General features: G+C 38.9%; 2 protein-coding genes across 3 annotated transcripts; both read right to left on the reverse strand.

Annotated features, from left to right (window-relative positions):
- Positions 1-520: 520 nt before the first annotated feature.
- Positions 521-7,036, reverse strand: LOC306978337 (pleckstrin homology domain-containing family S member 1-like). The gene is made up of 13 exons (XM_079576860.1): positions 7,009-7,036; positions 6,796-6,893; positions 6,609-6,727; positions 6,403-6,537; positions 5,385-5,460; positions 5,286-5,315; positions 5,090-5,143; positions 3,860-3,987; positions 3,442-3,561; positions 1,620-1,805; positions 1,135-1,230; positions 703-832; positions 521-632 (listed from the first exon to the last, which is right to left on the reverse strand). The coding sequence occupies exons 1-13, from the start codon at positions 7,031-7,033 to the stop codon at positions 561-563; spliced, it is 1,269 nt and encodes a 422-aa protein (XP_079432986.1). The 5' UTR covers positions 7,034-7,036; the 3' UTR covers positions 521-560.
- Positions 7,037-9,888: 2,852 nt separating this feature from the next.
- On the reverse strand, positions 9,889-14,699 carry casp7 (caspase 7, apoptosis-related cysteine peptidase). 2 transcript variants are annotated; one of them, XM_079577784.1, is made up of 7 exons: positions 14,562-14,699; positions 14,148-14,269; positions 11,956-12,107; positions 11,757-11,885; positions 11,037-11,212; positions 10,621-10,759; positions 9,889-10,553 (listed from the first exon to the last, which is right to left on the reverse strand). In XM_079577784.1, the coding sequence occupies exons 2-7, from the start codon at positions 14,267-14,269 to the stop codon at positions 10,327-10,329; spliced, it is 945 nt and encodes a 314-aa protein (XP_079433910.1). In that variant the 5' UTR covers positions 14,562-14,699; the 3' UTR covers positions 9,889-10,326. The 2 variants fall into 2 exon arrangements, with proteins under 2 accessions (XP_079433910.1, XP_079433911.1); XM_079577785.1 differs by lacking the exons at positions 14,148-14,269; positions 14,562-14,699 and adding an exon at positions 12,745-13,017.
- Between the last annotated feature and the right edge of the window lie 1,373 nt (positions 14,700-16,072).

The following is a 16,072-nucleotide window of genomic DNA, read 5'->3' on the forward strand; positions in this document are numbered from 1 at the left end:
AGGATCACATCTGAACGAGGCTCATGAAATACTTCAATTCACATACTTGTACAGTTGTTATGGCAACAATATTAACAGTTTGCAGAGCAACATCCTCTCATCTTGGCGCTTTATTGCCAAATGTTCTCTTTTCACAATCACAGTCTTTCCCTTTGAGCCTCAGAGAAACTCCCCTTTGATCTTTGTTGATTTCATCACAGCCGTAACAACTGAACAAACTGGATTTAAATCAGCAGCTGATGTCTTTTTCAGGAACTTTTTTTTTTTTTACATACCGTAATATCCTGATCAGAACTTGAGTAATGAGACAGCACAGTGACAACCATTGTTGGAGCATTAGGTATTTTCCACTAACATTCATTCTGTTTCCTTGTGTGGAAAACTGTAACAGGCTTAAAATAACCTGCTTTAACTTGGAATTTAGCTAAACAAAATCCTCCTCCTAGAGACACTGTTGACGTTAAATTTGTGGTTTGACAATGAAAATACTGTATGCTCCAAAATGGTTGATGGCGAGATCCACTTTTCCACCCCTTTCTGGAGAGTTTGCCTGTGCTCATTCATTCACTGCAGACGCCATTGGGGGAGTGGAGCCTCTGGCCACCAGGCAGGCGCAGGATGGTGAGTTTTACCTGATGTCAAGCAACATGTCCCATATTAGCTGAAGACAAACACAACTATAGGATATCAATAAAGTTTTACCTCATTCTTGAGTGACTTATTGATCAGCATGGTGTAGTCCTGGATGTTGTCAATGTGCAGGTCATTTAATGCCAAAATCTGGTCCCCTTTGAGGAACAGGAAGACTGGCTGTCCCGTCCAACTGGACACACTGTGACAAATCTTTTATCAGAACACTGGCTAAACTGGCTAAAATAATTTTTTTGTAGATCTATATAAAGCAAAAGCTGGTCAGATTATCAACGATTGTTGCTAAATTGCTGATAAAGGTACGACTGGTTCTGATTAGAAAGCAAACCTTCGGCAGATGCGGTATAACATTATTTAAGTGCCATAATGTGGTGCTGAGTCACTGTATTATTTACCCTGGTATCGCATTTCCTTCTTCTTAGCAACAAGTGCTTCCAGTAATCTTTATCTGAATCATCTGATGTGAGCCAGAGACATACACACCTGGGCTTGTCGTCCACTTCTGTGAGTTTCAGGTGTTTCTTCAAGTCTGCCTGTTTGACCTCTATATCCCTCTCATGTGGGTTAATGGGGTCAATGCTTTATTGTGGAACACAAGAACATAAATAAATTATTAGCACACAGTAAATATAGCAATTATACATTTAAATGATATATGCATGTATTTGGTTTTGTTTATTCTTTGTATACGTTCTTAATGACATTTCTTTTTTCTTTTTTTTTGAGACTCATGAACCTGTCAGTCCAGTCCAGGAAGACGTCAGCACTGTTTCAACATTTCCTGCATTCCTCAATGATGATGCATACTGACTCGCTCTAACCATTATAAAGCTGATTATAACCTTTTGGTTGTCCCACCTGAGGACACGTGGTCTCAGGTGGGACATTTCTACTGGTTGTACCCTTACTTAAGTGCGTCTTTGTGTGTGATTTAATCTGCTGTGAATAACTAAGATCCCAGTTCTCACCATTCTATAGAGCTTTGTTTTTCCAGTGGTCTTCGTCTGTCCAGCATTTCGACTGGCGACATGGCCCCAGGTGTTGTTGCCACCGGTGATGTGGCCACAGGAGATGTTGGCCCTGGCGACACGATCTCTGGCGACATGGCCCCATTGTCACTGGAGCTTGTGCTACAGTCTGATAACGGCCGCTCCCTGAAACAGAATGTCACTTTTATTTATTTATTTTTATTGCAAGATTTAGTGCATATTTACAAAGGTGCAAAGGAGACATAAGAAATGAAAAAGTACCACTGTACAACACACACACACACACACACGCACGCATGCGCGCACACACACACACACACAGAACAGCATATTAAACAATGGAATCAAGTAATCATTCATAATGAAAGGAAAAATATCAGAAAGAAAAAGGACTGATATTTCAGCAAGTCGGTGGGCAAACCAATGTTTCGATAATGAAAGTGGAAGATAAATAATCTACAAATAATATAGATACTACTACTACTGATATGTCACTTTCAATCATGACGCTTCAGTGGCTCAGTGGAGCACACATCTTATACAGCAAGTGAACATTTCTGTTTAGTTTTCAAAAGTATTAGATAAATTATGTTATTCATTTTGTTAAACATCTCTCAACCAAAAAGCTTTGACAATAATGTCAACATGTGCTACTATGCAACATGGCCGTACGACTGGGAGCTTACAGACATCTCAAAGTTGATGTTTTACTATGGAAGTATGACAAGTTCTGCGAGGTGGGCAATGGTGTAATTTGACAAAGGGCTAAAGTGAGTGGCCAGATGTCCAGCACCAGTTAGAGCATTTGCCAAACTACGTAACTCACATGGATCAATCAGAAATAAATGAAGCGTATGATGATTGAAAAGAGACATCCAACAGATGACTGTACTATGGTAGTTCAAATAGCAGTGGATGATTCTGATATTATAATAAAGCAGTAATAATGTTGCACAATTGGTGTGCTCACAATGGAGGTGAAGTTGTCAATGAAGAGCTTTTTATAAAGACTACACCTGATCCAGTACACAAGACGAAAGCCCCATCTGGGCCTGTCGGGGCTGCGTCCAGGAGTCAAGAACACAGTAACCGACTGTTGGCACTACTGTCATTAGACATTTCAAACACAAGGCTAAAAAGCAACATGGCTTCCAGGTTTTACACAAAAGCCTGTCCAGGGACTTTCCTAAATCTTTCACTAATGGGAAATAAGTGAAGCAAATAAGTCCCACATCACTGCAGAGACAAAAAGGGATTTAATTTAAGAGGCACTTAAGAAAATAACAAAAGCAGCTTCTGGGGGTAGAATCACAGCAGTGGCCCCTTTTGGAAAATGTGACACTGTGAGAGGGCCACTTTTAAAAAACAATGACGGTATTAGCTTTTCTTTATGTTATGAATAATTGAAATAGGAAATGCCTAAGAGTCACAAAACCTTATTAAAATTACTACATAAGTATAGTCACAAAACAAAAGTCAAAAAGAAAATGTCTGATTGACAAAATTAATTACATTTGTTTAAAAGCTTATGGAAAGACATTCAGTGCTGTTGCTTTCTTGAGTAAACAAATATTTTTATCTAACTCTAACTTGCTGAACTGGCTCCGACCGGCACTCTATCTTTAGCTGGTCTATAAGTGTCTCCAACAGTAAGCTCTTTGGGTGTCAAACCATTGTTATTGTGAACTCTTGCACATTCAAAAGAACAAGGTTGTGACGACGATTGAGGTGTATTGGTATCTAGGCCACAAAAAATGCACGTTGCACATATAGCTGAATCCACAGAATCAATATGACGTACCTGTCCTTATTCGTCTCCTCACTGAACGGAGGCAGTGGTGAGAACTGGGTCTTGAGCCGGTCAAAAGCCAGGCTCATGGACTTGGTCAGGCTGCCTGTAGCTTCTTCTACTTCTCTGTCACTATAAACGGTGACCAACAGTGTGAGATGTTACAGGTAACAAGGTAAAATGTAAATGTGCTTTTATTTTGTTATACAACAACTGTACAACAAAATGTGTCCTCTGCAGTTGACCCATCCCTCGACGACCCAGTTTACCAAATAATGAAGTGAATTAGACTAAACTTACAGAGCTTGGGCGCCTTCTTCACTTTTCTTCATCTCTACCATGCTCTCATAACTATCGGTCATAGATACATGAAGATTATTACATTTCTTTGCATGTTACAGCCGCCAACAACTAATAAAGCAATACTCACAGTCCTTCTCCATTTGCATCATCTACTGATTTGCTTAATACAGGTCTCTGTTTTAGGTACGACCGTGGATAGTCGTACAGAGGCTGCACAGGCTCTGATGCTCGTCTTGTCTTGGAGAAAGTCTCCGTCTGCCGTCCAATGACAGGAGCACGTTACCGCCGATGTTCAACTCAATCACATATTTTTTCATATTGATACAGATTATTGTGAATATATTTACACAGTGTGACTGTTGAACCTTTGGTTTTTCAATCAAGTCTTCTTTAACGAGCGAGAGGGGGTCAGACATGGATCGGTATTTTATCGCAGGCTGAAAAGGAACAGATTCACCCACATTGGCAAAATCATTTATAGAAATACTAGTTGGAGAAAAAAACTATAGGATTCCGTGTCCCTGGGTTTTAAAATGCACACGTCATACAAAAGTCAAATAAGTCAACTGAGTCATAACTGAACTGAATTGTTTTTGTTATTATTATTTATAATAATAACATATAGCTCCTTTAAAACTTGATTTGGTTTATCATAACTTTGTACAAAACACGCCTTACTGATGCTAAAGGATATCTTATTATTCTAAGACTTAGGCCATGAGAGAATGTGCATTACCACATCACAAGGAAATTTGGAAATGACAGTGGGAGTGTTCTGTTGAGACGTGCACCTTTGTTGAGTTGTACGTCCTGAACTTATAGCACATTTGCGTCGTCTAGACTGCAATGTAATTGCTATGTCCATAATAAATAAAGAAACTAACCAAGCCCTGGTCTACACTGTCAATGTCAATCAAAGGAATTTCTCCTGAGGATTGTATTACAGCCAAGTTCAAATGCGTGGAGATTTTTTTTCGTCATATTTATGTCATAGTATAAAGCTGATCAATAAGTTAACCTGTCAAAATGTTTTATTTAGGCCAGCATGCAGCAGAAAATTGTTCTCACATTTACCTTGCAATGCATAGCCTCCTTTTCAAGTCCTTCCTTTATTAACAATAATATTAACTAAATGTAAGGGTTTTATGCCACGTAACTACCGCTAGAGCACACTTTCTCTTTTATAGCTAAATAATCCAAAATTGTGAATAGAGGTATTAACAGTAAAGTAAGCTGGAACCTATAAGCTGAAATAAGTTACTAAATAAGTTTTTACTTCTTGATGGGGAGGTGGTGTCTCCAAGTTGTTGTTTATCGCGAGAAGAAGCACATATCAACAGAAGAGGAGAAAACTAACCTGATCATTTACTGGGGCTGTATTCTTTTTCCTCATGACTGGATTTGTAATAACCTATACATAACACATGCATAATGTATTATTTTTCAGTGTTTTTTGTATTTTTCGGTTTGGAGACTGTGCTCACCAGGGATACTGAGAACACAAAAACATGTGATTTGTTTATCAATCATAGACAATTTAGAGTTAATTGTACCTCAATCACCTGCTGTCCATTTGACACTTCCTTGAAAATGAATTTAAGATGAGAGTTAAACAGTTGCTCATTGATAGTTGGTTTTAAAATACATCTTACCTCTGAATTGAGAAACTGGTGTGGTTTGTTCTTGAGGGCTTCGTACAGGCAATTGAACCAGCCGTCCACATCATCACTGACAGCAACACAAAGCACATGAGGATGCTGTTTTCAGACACCTGCGTCCCATGTACTTTATTTAAAATCCAATCCCCTCCAGTAAAATAGAAACTGGAAATAGTGTTGTGAGGAAACAATTTAGCGTGCAACAAAGTGGAGGCCAAAACCATTTACTGACGATTAAACCAGGAGGCAACATCATATTTTCATTGGAATGGAACTCTGAGAATGGAACTCTGAGAATAGAACGTGATGCAAAGGGAAACAGGTTATGATTCATGAGGAATTATATATTACAACTTAGTTGTGTTAAAGTTATATTAGTGAAATGGAAAGCTTCGCGAAAAGGATAAGATAATTCACAGCCTTTACTGTTTCATTTCGTCAGTATAGTACCATATCCAGTGCTCATCACAAAACATCAGCGGGTCTCATTGGTTGATAGTCATAAATAACACATCCAACAGAAGGTCAGTCGGTGAATATTACACATTGTGTTTATCACTTATGTTCACACATTTTGTGATGTTGTCCAACTACAGCTCTAAAGAAAACATTTACCAGATGTGAAGTATTGCATACTTCACAAATGATGTGTCAAGTGGATGATAATTAACCCTGACATTATCTAATACCGCTTTTGCTCGTCAGATCGCAGACGCTAAGCAGGGCAGGGCCTGGTTAGTACTTGGATGAGAGACCGTTTGGGTACACCAGGAAGCCTGGGGGAATGTAGTGAGTAAGTGAGTGGTTGGGGTGGTCGGAAGGGCTGATTGACAGCCTCGCTTCCATCAGTCTTACCCAGGGCAGCTGTGGCTGTAGCTTACACCTCCACAGTAAGTATGGAGTGATAATATATAATAATAATAATAATAATAATAATAATAATAATAATAATAATAATAATAATAATAATAATAATAATAATAATTTTAATGACAAATACAGAATATCTTACCTATTCTCCCCGATCAAAAAGTAATCCCGGTCCGCGGCTCTGAGATACAGCACACAGGACGGGGAACACTTGAAACTCTTCTGGACCCAGGGCCATTTTGCATGTGATTGTGGACTCACATGAAGAAGTGAAATGCTTTCACAAAAAATAAAAAATCTAGTTAAAGATTATATCAATAAACATGTTAGAAAATGATCTTGTCATACTGTGATAGGTCAATTCCTCCGAGAGGCCTGTCGTTCTCCTCTGGACAGCGAAAGTACTTGAGCTGATAATCAGTTTCACTGATTTTAAATAGTGTAAAGTAGCGCTTTTTCCATGATTTCTGCACAAGAAGCAGTACATGTAACTACAAGCTACATTTTATCTGTTTGGAGCTATCTTGACAATCACCTCAGTCTTCAGGGCTTTGGAAGGAGGAGACTTCCAGAGATATCCAGATCTTATTTCCTTTGCCTCTCCAGCCGGTTTGTAGAACATGGCACTTTTGCCTGAAATAAATGATATTAAATGCAAAAAATAAAAATATATGATTTTTGTTATTCATCGTTTGAAGCATATTACATAAAAAAGTTCCATAATCTTTGAATACAACTCACAAATTACCTATGTTCTTCTGGCTCTTACTCATTGTGCCACCACACCTACAACACAAATATAATAGCATGTAGCATGAGCATTAGAAAGTTCATTGGACAGCTACAAATAAGACTCTTTGGACTATGTGTTACTTTCATAGTCTCACATTTTAAATAGGTATAGTAAAAAGAAAAAAAAAAGTATAGTTAGTTTTAGTAAATCTTTCATGACATGGGACATGAAACATGAGCTACAGAAAGTTTTGTAAATATCTCTTACTATCTGTTGAATAAAACCATAAAATAAAGTTGTCTCACCTACGCAGCTCCTGTTTAGTCTTCACTGCTCTCCGCCTGACAATAACTGCAAGAGGAAGTCTCTCTGTATCTGCAGTAAATTCTTGGTCAGAACTGGAGTTTCTGGTTCCTGCCTTCAATTGTTTTGATGCTGTGATTGGGCCTCTCACCTGCTCAGTGCCACGTGGGCTGTTCACCTGGAGCAACATACTACACCCCTCAGTTTAGCATATCAAGGATCAACTTTTGTACTTATTTATGTTTTTGTAGTGAACACTTGAGTGGTGAGGGAAAAATGTGTGATTTCAGTCAATCTCATTACAGACTTTACTTCCATCACAGAGTTTGACAAGTCACAGACTGCCTTTTCTTTTGTTGAATCTTAAAGGCCTTTTTGGAACAAAATTTGCTTTGTCCTCCTTTAACATATTGTAAAGTCAGACATTTGTGGGAAAAACACTGTACCTCTAATTATAAAAGCATTTTGAACAATTTCATAAACAAGGCTAGTTTTCTTGCATTTCTGTGAAAGTGACCGCTCAAATTGAAGAATTGGGGTGCTACAAATATGTTAGGCAAATTGGGAATGAGTTTGGACACAAGTAACATTATAATTTTGTGGCTTCCTCTTTCATTCCTTGTTATAGGGCCTGTAAGAGTGAAGAAATGTTGTCGGGCTGCGTGTTTGCATAACACTCACCTTACTATTACTTATTTTCAAATTGCATTAGCATTATACTTTTGCTGCTTTAGAATTGGCAGGTCTAGCATCATGTAGTTGCAGAGACACAACATCCAATTTCATAAATAACTCAAAGTTGATGCCTTGATGGGGTTCCAGAAACAGCCATTTCAGAGGCCTATAAAAGCAGACTCCAATATCTACTCTTTGCAGGAGTGTTGACAACTTCTGATGATTGAGTAAACATATGCAACAAGAGAACATTTAACTTTTCTGTCAATAGGCAAAGAGTTGGTTACCTTCAGCTCTTGTACTTGAAAAGTACTGTAAATGTCGGGGGAAACATCAACAACATGCATCACCTGTGGACTCAGTGTTTTCAGGGCCGTAATAATGAAACTGACAAGAAATGTTCAGCATGTTTACTCCAGATGTGGAGGACATGAAGCAGCTTTTTGCTTCTTTAACAAATGTATTTGCCAAATGAGCAACCACGTTATAACATTGCATTTACTGTATAGAAGTGCTTATTATCACAAAACATCATTTGACCTTGAACTTGCTCCAAAAAGTGAGAGAAATAGTGTATGAATAGAAAAATATCTTCATGGTTTATTCTGTCTCTGAACAACAGAGAATGAGAGGGTTCTGTGAGTCTTGGAGTTAAACAAATACAACTATGTGTGACGGGAATTGGACACTGGCTGTCTACTCAACACATTTTTAGGCAAAGCCTTTATTTTAGCACTTATTGTAACTAGCAATAATTGAAGGTATATTCTTTGAAGGTATCAAAATATAAGTATTTTAGTTTAATGTTAGAAAGGTAAACAGTCCAAATGTTTTATTTATTAAATATGGACCAATTTGTATGTATAATTACAAAGTACAAAAGTTTATTGCAGAAGAAATCTATTTCATTACAACAATGTTAACATAAGCATTTCGTTTTGCCCTGAATAAAGGGATGTTTTATTTAAATGAATGCATACATCATTGTTCAAGTCTTTAAAATATATTCCTGAGGACAAAAGCATCTAACACCAAAGAGCATTCAAAGGTTACCTCTCAAAGTCAAATTTACCCTCTTTCAAACCATTCCAAAACAAGTGAAGAAAACACTTTTTCCAGCACAGGATGGGCACCACATCACCAAGAGCCATGTGTCGAGAGGATGCAGGAGTGGTGAATGAACAGCGACAAGTTCATGAGTAAAATCATTTTACATAAAATTACCATTAAAATAAATAAAGCAAACAATTAACAGCAGTTGATAAAACATGTAATAGTTGAATAATAGGAAAACTATGGACAGTGAGTGGATTGTGGTTTTGGTTTGACTTGTCACCACCGATAGCTGCCTGAGTCTGACAGAGGAGAACAGTTAAAGTAGTATGCAAATGAAGTATCAGAATCAGTGATCATCTTGATGAAGTTTTTAGTTCACACTTTTTATGCCACAGTACAACACTAATAAACATGTATTTGTGCTTTAAAGCCTCTCCAGCTTCATGCTGTCTAGATATGACACACTTTGAACATTCTCATGTCCTCTTTCAGGTAAAACTCTACAAAAACTGTTTCTGTCAGTTAATCACATGCATATTTGTGTGGACACAAATATACACCTCCATTGCCGCTAAAGCATGAAAAGTATTTTAAACAAAGAACCTGAGGATGCCAGCATTGTGAGTACACAACAATGTTTAAGTATGACAAAATGTCCATCGCTTTGAAAGGCATGTTTTTGATTTTGTCTCATCTTTTTGAGACCGTTTACACATGAAGACACAAATGAAAATGATATGACCAATTTTCCAAATGTATTTGGTTCCACAGTGCATTAGCGTGTCATGACTGCACTAATCAGTATGTTAGTTAGGGTAGGACCATTTATAGTTAAGTTAAGTTAAGTTAAGTTAAGTTAAGTTAAGTTAAATTGAGGTTGTATACCACACAAGTCTCAAGATTGTCTGTAGACCAGTGCTGGGCACTGTAGACATACATGGAAAATGGAACGACTCATTTTCATATATTTTTCCAAACCCTGAACAACTGGCAGCAAGATTCCTGGGTTCAGAAAGCAACAGTGATATTTGACAATGCCTGTCAACAGGATTAGAATAAGTGAGACATTGCAGTGGATAGTCTGCAGCAGAGGTGAATGTCACCATCAACACATGAACACTGAGTGCCACTGGAAAGATTTCTTTTTATGAAGTGCTCATTCAGGCCCAAGTTCACACAGAATTGATAAAAATGTGCAAAGTTCCTCTGGGCCTGAAACATCCCTGAATGCTTTGACCACTTAGTCAGTACTTGAAAAAGCTTAGTCAGTTAAGTCTGTGTGTCCATTGTGCCATAAGATCAGTTAAAATACAGTTCTTTGGTGAGCATGGAGACAACACAGGGGATCTGCTTCTTCTCACTGAAGCGCGGGTCTTCGGACCAGGACTCAAAGCTGGTAGCCACCATGTAGTTGACACGAGTCAGGATCTGCATTATCTCTAGCTGCTTCCCAAACTCATTCAGGACATTACACAGGGCCTGGACAAACCAGGAGCCACGACCAGGATTCCTCCACGAGTAGTATCCTGAACACCAATTATATTGAAGTTTGTATGAGTGATGTCTAAGAACACAGAGAACACAGTATTGTACCTGGCACAGTGGAGTAAGCAAAGAGGAAGTCAGCCTCCACAGGGATCTTGTGTCTGGGGTTGGCATCAGTCTCCAGGGTATCATTGGGCGGACCTGAATCTGTCTGAATGCCATCATCAAACTCGGATCCTCGACAAGCCTGGTGAAGTAAATGAAATGACATTTCATTGTGATCCTGAGTAGCTTTCTCAACGATGACCTGGTGAAGCAATTAGAAATTTTCTCCTCTTAAAAGCTGTGCTAAGTGTCGTGGGGACAAGTTACTATAATATAATGTCAAATAATTGTGTCTTACCCTACTGCTATGTGTGTAAACAATCAACCGTCTATCAGAGTGTGATAAAAGTTGATATAGGAGTTCATTGCCTTTTCCACAATGGAAAAGGCAATGGAAAAATGTTCTGGAAGCCTCTTACCTGAATGAAAAAGAGCTTTGGTTTTCCAACTAAGCTTTTGCACATGTCGCCCCTGAACAGTGATGTCATGGTCTTGATGGGCATGGCTCCATCTGTGCCATAGATCATGCCCTCTTCACCGTGGCTTAGCAGGATACAGGCAAAACACGAGCTGTCACTATGGTCTTCTTCTGAGGCTGACTCACACAAAAAACAGAAACTCAACTCTTAGCTTGGTCTTTTATTAATTACACGTAACCTAAACATGGTGTATAAAAAGGCTGGAAAGCAAAGCATGTTGCTAAATAAAGGATTCTAATATGCGGAAAACCTTCTAAACTAGGTCATTGACTTTTTACATTTGCACATATAACTGGAAACTCAGCTGTTCCTGCTTCCGGATTCTCAAGTACTGCTGCTAGATGAAGCTTTAATACTAATTGAGGGCTGCCACTTATGCAAATGAGGCATATACTCAAGAACAGGTGGCCCATATTACCATTAGCCCAAGGTTGCACAGGAAAGCACTTTGATGAGTACTGCTTGGATAGCTCATGAGGAAGTACAGATCAGAGACTGCCACAAGTGCTACAGCAAAGTAAACATTTTCAAAGCGACAGGTTCATTTGGATCTCATCTTACCAGAAAATGTTCTACAATAATTTACCATGTCTATTTTTATGAATGAAGCAATGAATCTTGAATCATGGGCAGTGGTACAAAAAACAAAAATGTACTAACCATCTCTGAGAAGACGCTCCATCTTCTCACATGTCTGGTCATTGTAGATGAAGACGTCAAAGCCCAGGTTCTTGAAGCATTTAAACAGCTCTCCCGCATCACGATCTGTCCCATTGCGAACATTCATCCCTGTGCAGAGAATTCCCTTAGAAAACACCTTCTTTATCATGTCAATTTACATCAACAATGGGCATCGTACCTGTTTTTTCATCAAAGTTTTTGTTGTTGATGATGATGCACTTGCCCACTCGCTGGTGGCTCATCTTATACTGGAATGTAGGTGAAACAATTCTGTAATGGCTTTCAGAATAATAGTCCTGCTCCCGCATCTGGCCATCCTTGTTTTTCTTACTAGAAGAAGCAAAGCATATAAATTTACAGTACATTGTGAAAATTATGACACTAATGTAAGTTAACTTAATTCACAGAAACACAACTAATTCAAGCAAAACATAATTATTTCTAACATAAACAAGAAGAATGACCTAAAAATGCACACACAAATGGTTTAAAGAAAATATAACATATAACATAATGAAAGAAGCTAGAGCTAAGAAAACAAGAATGCTATGCAAAGGTAATACCAAAGTTAAAAAAAAATGTTGTTTAGGTTAGGAAAGATTTCAAAAATAAATCAGTAATCAAGGCAGACATTCACACACACACCTGTCATATTTCCATTCTTGAAAAGCTCTATCCACATACACAAGCCAACAGTGACCCATAGGAGGCTCAAAAGACACAGGCTTGTTCCAGAAGAGCCTGGTCATCTAGATGCTCCAGTCAAAAACAATACAGAGTGACCAACACAGGCAGGTGGCCTAACCATATTCAAACAAACATGTGATCCAGAACTTTTCCCCCCCTCCCACCTCAAAGCTAATGAATGCACAAGGGAGGGCTACAACTCTGGTTTGCAACTCTGTTTGCTGCGGACTGGACATGACACGAAGACAGCAACAGGGGTGAGACAGTGAGACGATCTTACCTGGGTTCGTCATTAAGCGCTACGCCACTCTGCATCTGAAATGCGTTGTCTGTTCTTGCCGATATGGTGTCAATCCACACTTTTTTTTGGCTGTGTGCTAGGAGGCTGACATGCTCTCTGTACTGGAGGGAGACTGGACTGGGCCACTGGATGCTGTGGTGGGGGGCGGCGCGCTTTGAGCCCCCTGAGTCAGCAGCCTTGCCCTTACACCAGTGCTTTCTAAAGGCCTATTGAGCTCGGGCCCTGCACCTCACTCCATGCTGAGGTCAGACAGGGCAAAACGTTGTCCCTGTGCTGACAAATACAGAATCCCCCCCCCCCCCCCGTGCCACAAGTCTGATCATACCGAAATGCCGTAGCCGCGATAACCTCTAAGGACGAGGCGCAACCAAAGTAAAAAGAAAAAAGAAAAAAGAAGAGTAGACATTTTTTTCCACAAGAGACCACTAAAATCAAAAGATGAGGAGGTTCAGGACAACACTTTTCTATGGACAATACTTTCATTTAAAAAAAGAAAAAAAAAGAAAAAGAAAAATCTGTGCTACATAATTATGTAATAACTATAGGATAAGTAATTTAGGCTGTTAAATTTTATAACAAGAGATAGTAATCTAAAGAGGCAGAGATTCAAAAGAGCTGCAGTGCCACCTTGTGTGTCACAGGAGGGATTAGAGATGAACTCTAGCTAGTTAGTTAACCTCATGGATAATAGCGTTGTATTTTATTTGCTTTTACAATAGTTTAGCTCTATTCCTGATTATACAGCGAACTCTTATGTAACAGGTGTCAGTCAAAGTAATACAAAATCAAAAATGAAAATGCAGTCGTAGGGAGATAAGGAAATGTTAAGTAAATGGACACATAAAAGTAGTGTAAAAAGTGGTGAATTAGAACCAAGGATCAACCCTGTTCCCTGTTAGCTTCCGGGTCACGACAGGTCAATATACACAATACAACACACTGTAATGTCCAAATGCTACTTTACGAGAACAATGTCTCCAGTATTTTACATTTAAAGGTCTCTATTAAGTTTATAGAGTTCGTAAAATTCCACAGTTATAGAGATCCGCCATCTTTGCAGCTGTTGGCATACATTTCCATTGACTAACATTAGTTAAAAACAGTATAAAAAGTGGGGGAAAAGCTGTGGAACAACTCTGTTAGCTGCTGAGTTACAGCTGGTAAATACATTTAACAGACTGTGGTGTTCAAGTGTAAGTAAGACTGTTGTTGTAAGATAGTTATTGCAAGAGATAGGTTTAATTACATGTTATTATGATGTGTTCAAATCATCCCAATAAAGAGGCAACTATTCACATAAATCATCGGACACTTTAGGCTTTAATTGCAACCTGTCGACCTGCGCAGGTAATTTGTAATTAGTATGTAAACGTAGCGGTCACCTCCCAAACAGCAGAAACCTTCCTCTGCGGTCGGGCTTGGCGTCTGTCCGGTCTCCCATCGCCCCTTCCTCAACTTCATCCTCATCTTCAAGTGCGCGAGGCTCGGCCGTCTCCCCGGACATCTGTGTTTACATTCATTGTCAGGAAACATTGGAAAGTCACAGCGAGATGAATAGCCTTGGCAAACAGGTACAATCATAAACCAATAGCTTTCTACACTCCCAGATAAGCAGTTCTTTTTTCTTTTTTTTTACATATTGAGTTTGCCAACAAATGAGACCATGTGAAACAATGACTGAACAAGTTGAAACGTGACGCTGTCCACGGCTGAAAACTTTAGCTACGTGATTAGCATAACTTGCTTGTTCAGTTAAGCTACTTCTTCTCCATTTCCCCAACATTACGTCCACTTACAATGCTCTTTCTTGTTAGCTTGGGTGTTAAGTTACACACAAAAATACAACGTGGTAGCTTTCCCAATCCGCTGACGATTTCTCCAGAGTTTCTGTTCCTCCACTAAAAGTTGTGAAAATGAAAGTAAAGACTGTTTGCGACGTCTTCAAGTTCGGTGAAATCTCAGTGAGGTCGCGTGCGGTGCGTAGCTGCGTCATGGCCGTAGTCCCGCCTTTCTTCTTCGTGGTGATGCGACGCTTGTGCCCGAAAGTGGAGAAAACATGGGTCAAAGTCAACTGGAAAAGCCCACGAAAGTAAGATTCTCAACCATGATCCTAAGAAATTTTGGTCAAATACAGTGGAGAGATTATATTTTAAGTGCCCCAGCTATCAGCAATCTTTTTTTTTTTTTATCACAAATTTAAAAAAATGAGGTCTGACTCGGCATCATAAAAGTAAAATCATTCACAATGACAAAATATATAGATTAATATTTACTATGAACATGAATATTAATCTTGTGATGTGTTAACCTCTTAACCCCCACCTGAACCGAGCACATGTTCTCCAGTTTGGCTTTACCCCAATCTAAAACCTTCTTGAAAAAAGGGTAACAAATAGCAACAAAATGAGGCGAAAACGAGTGTGAAACGCAACCAAAATGTGACAGGAAAGCAACAATAATGTGTGACAAAAATTCAACATAAAAGCCACAAAGGAGCAACAGAAAAGTGACAAATAGTGATGAAAATGTAGGAAAAAATGTGACACAAATGCAATGGGAAAAAAAGTGACAACAATGCAAAGAAAAAGATCCTTTTAGTTGAGTTTAGTAGGTCTTAGCTTTCAAATGAGGCGTTACTCTGGGCTATATGCTGTAAACTTTTAGATTTAGTTAAAGCTGAACTGGAGAAAATGCACTGAGAAGAGATTAAATGGCTCAAAACGCTTCTGCCTTCTGATATTATGAGGTGGTACATTTTGTTTTGACTATTTCTATCCTCAATGTTCTGTTACTAATAGTTAACAAAGTTGTGCTTTCCTTCATTGAAAATCATTTTCTCGTCTTGGTTGATGAGTCTAGATGTTTTGTTTTCTCACAAATTAGGGCTGGAAATTTGTATTATTAAATGTAATAGGAAATGACGTACAGTAGCACTGAGGTGTTCAGACATACAACAAGAAGCCAGAACAAAACACTATGCAACCTTTAAATAGACTGAATGAGTATCTTTATTTATTCAGACAAGACTAAGTGTCTCGGTGTCACTCTCTTTTCTCTCCTCTGACCTGTCCCCTCTTAGTCAGACAGCTGAACTGAGCCGGTCCTCGCTAACCTATAGAAGGGTTGGGGGCTGGTCCATTATGGGACATGTGTCAAAGTAAAAGACAGGTCCAACGCTGCACCGTCACACAGCTAAGTTTACCACGACCAGGGTCACACTCTCTTGCCACACTGTCTGAGCGCCACTTCCAGTCGGATCTGCTCTACATATTAAGTCTTGTTTTGGAAGTCTCTTACGCTGATATTT

This window comes from Gobius niger (assembly GCF_951799975.1).
Source record: "Gobius niger genome assembly, chromosome: 19".
NCBI classification, from domain to species: Eukaryota; Metazoa; Chordata; class Actinopteri; order Gobiiformes; family Gobiidae; genus Gobius; species Gobius niger.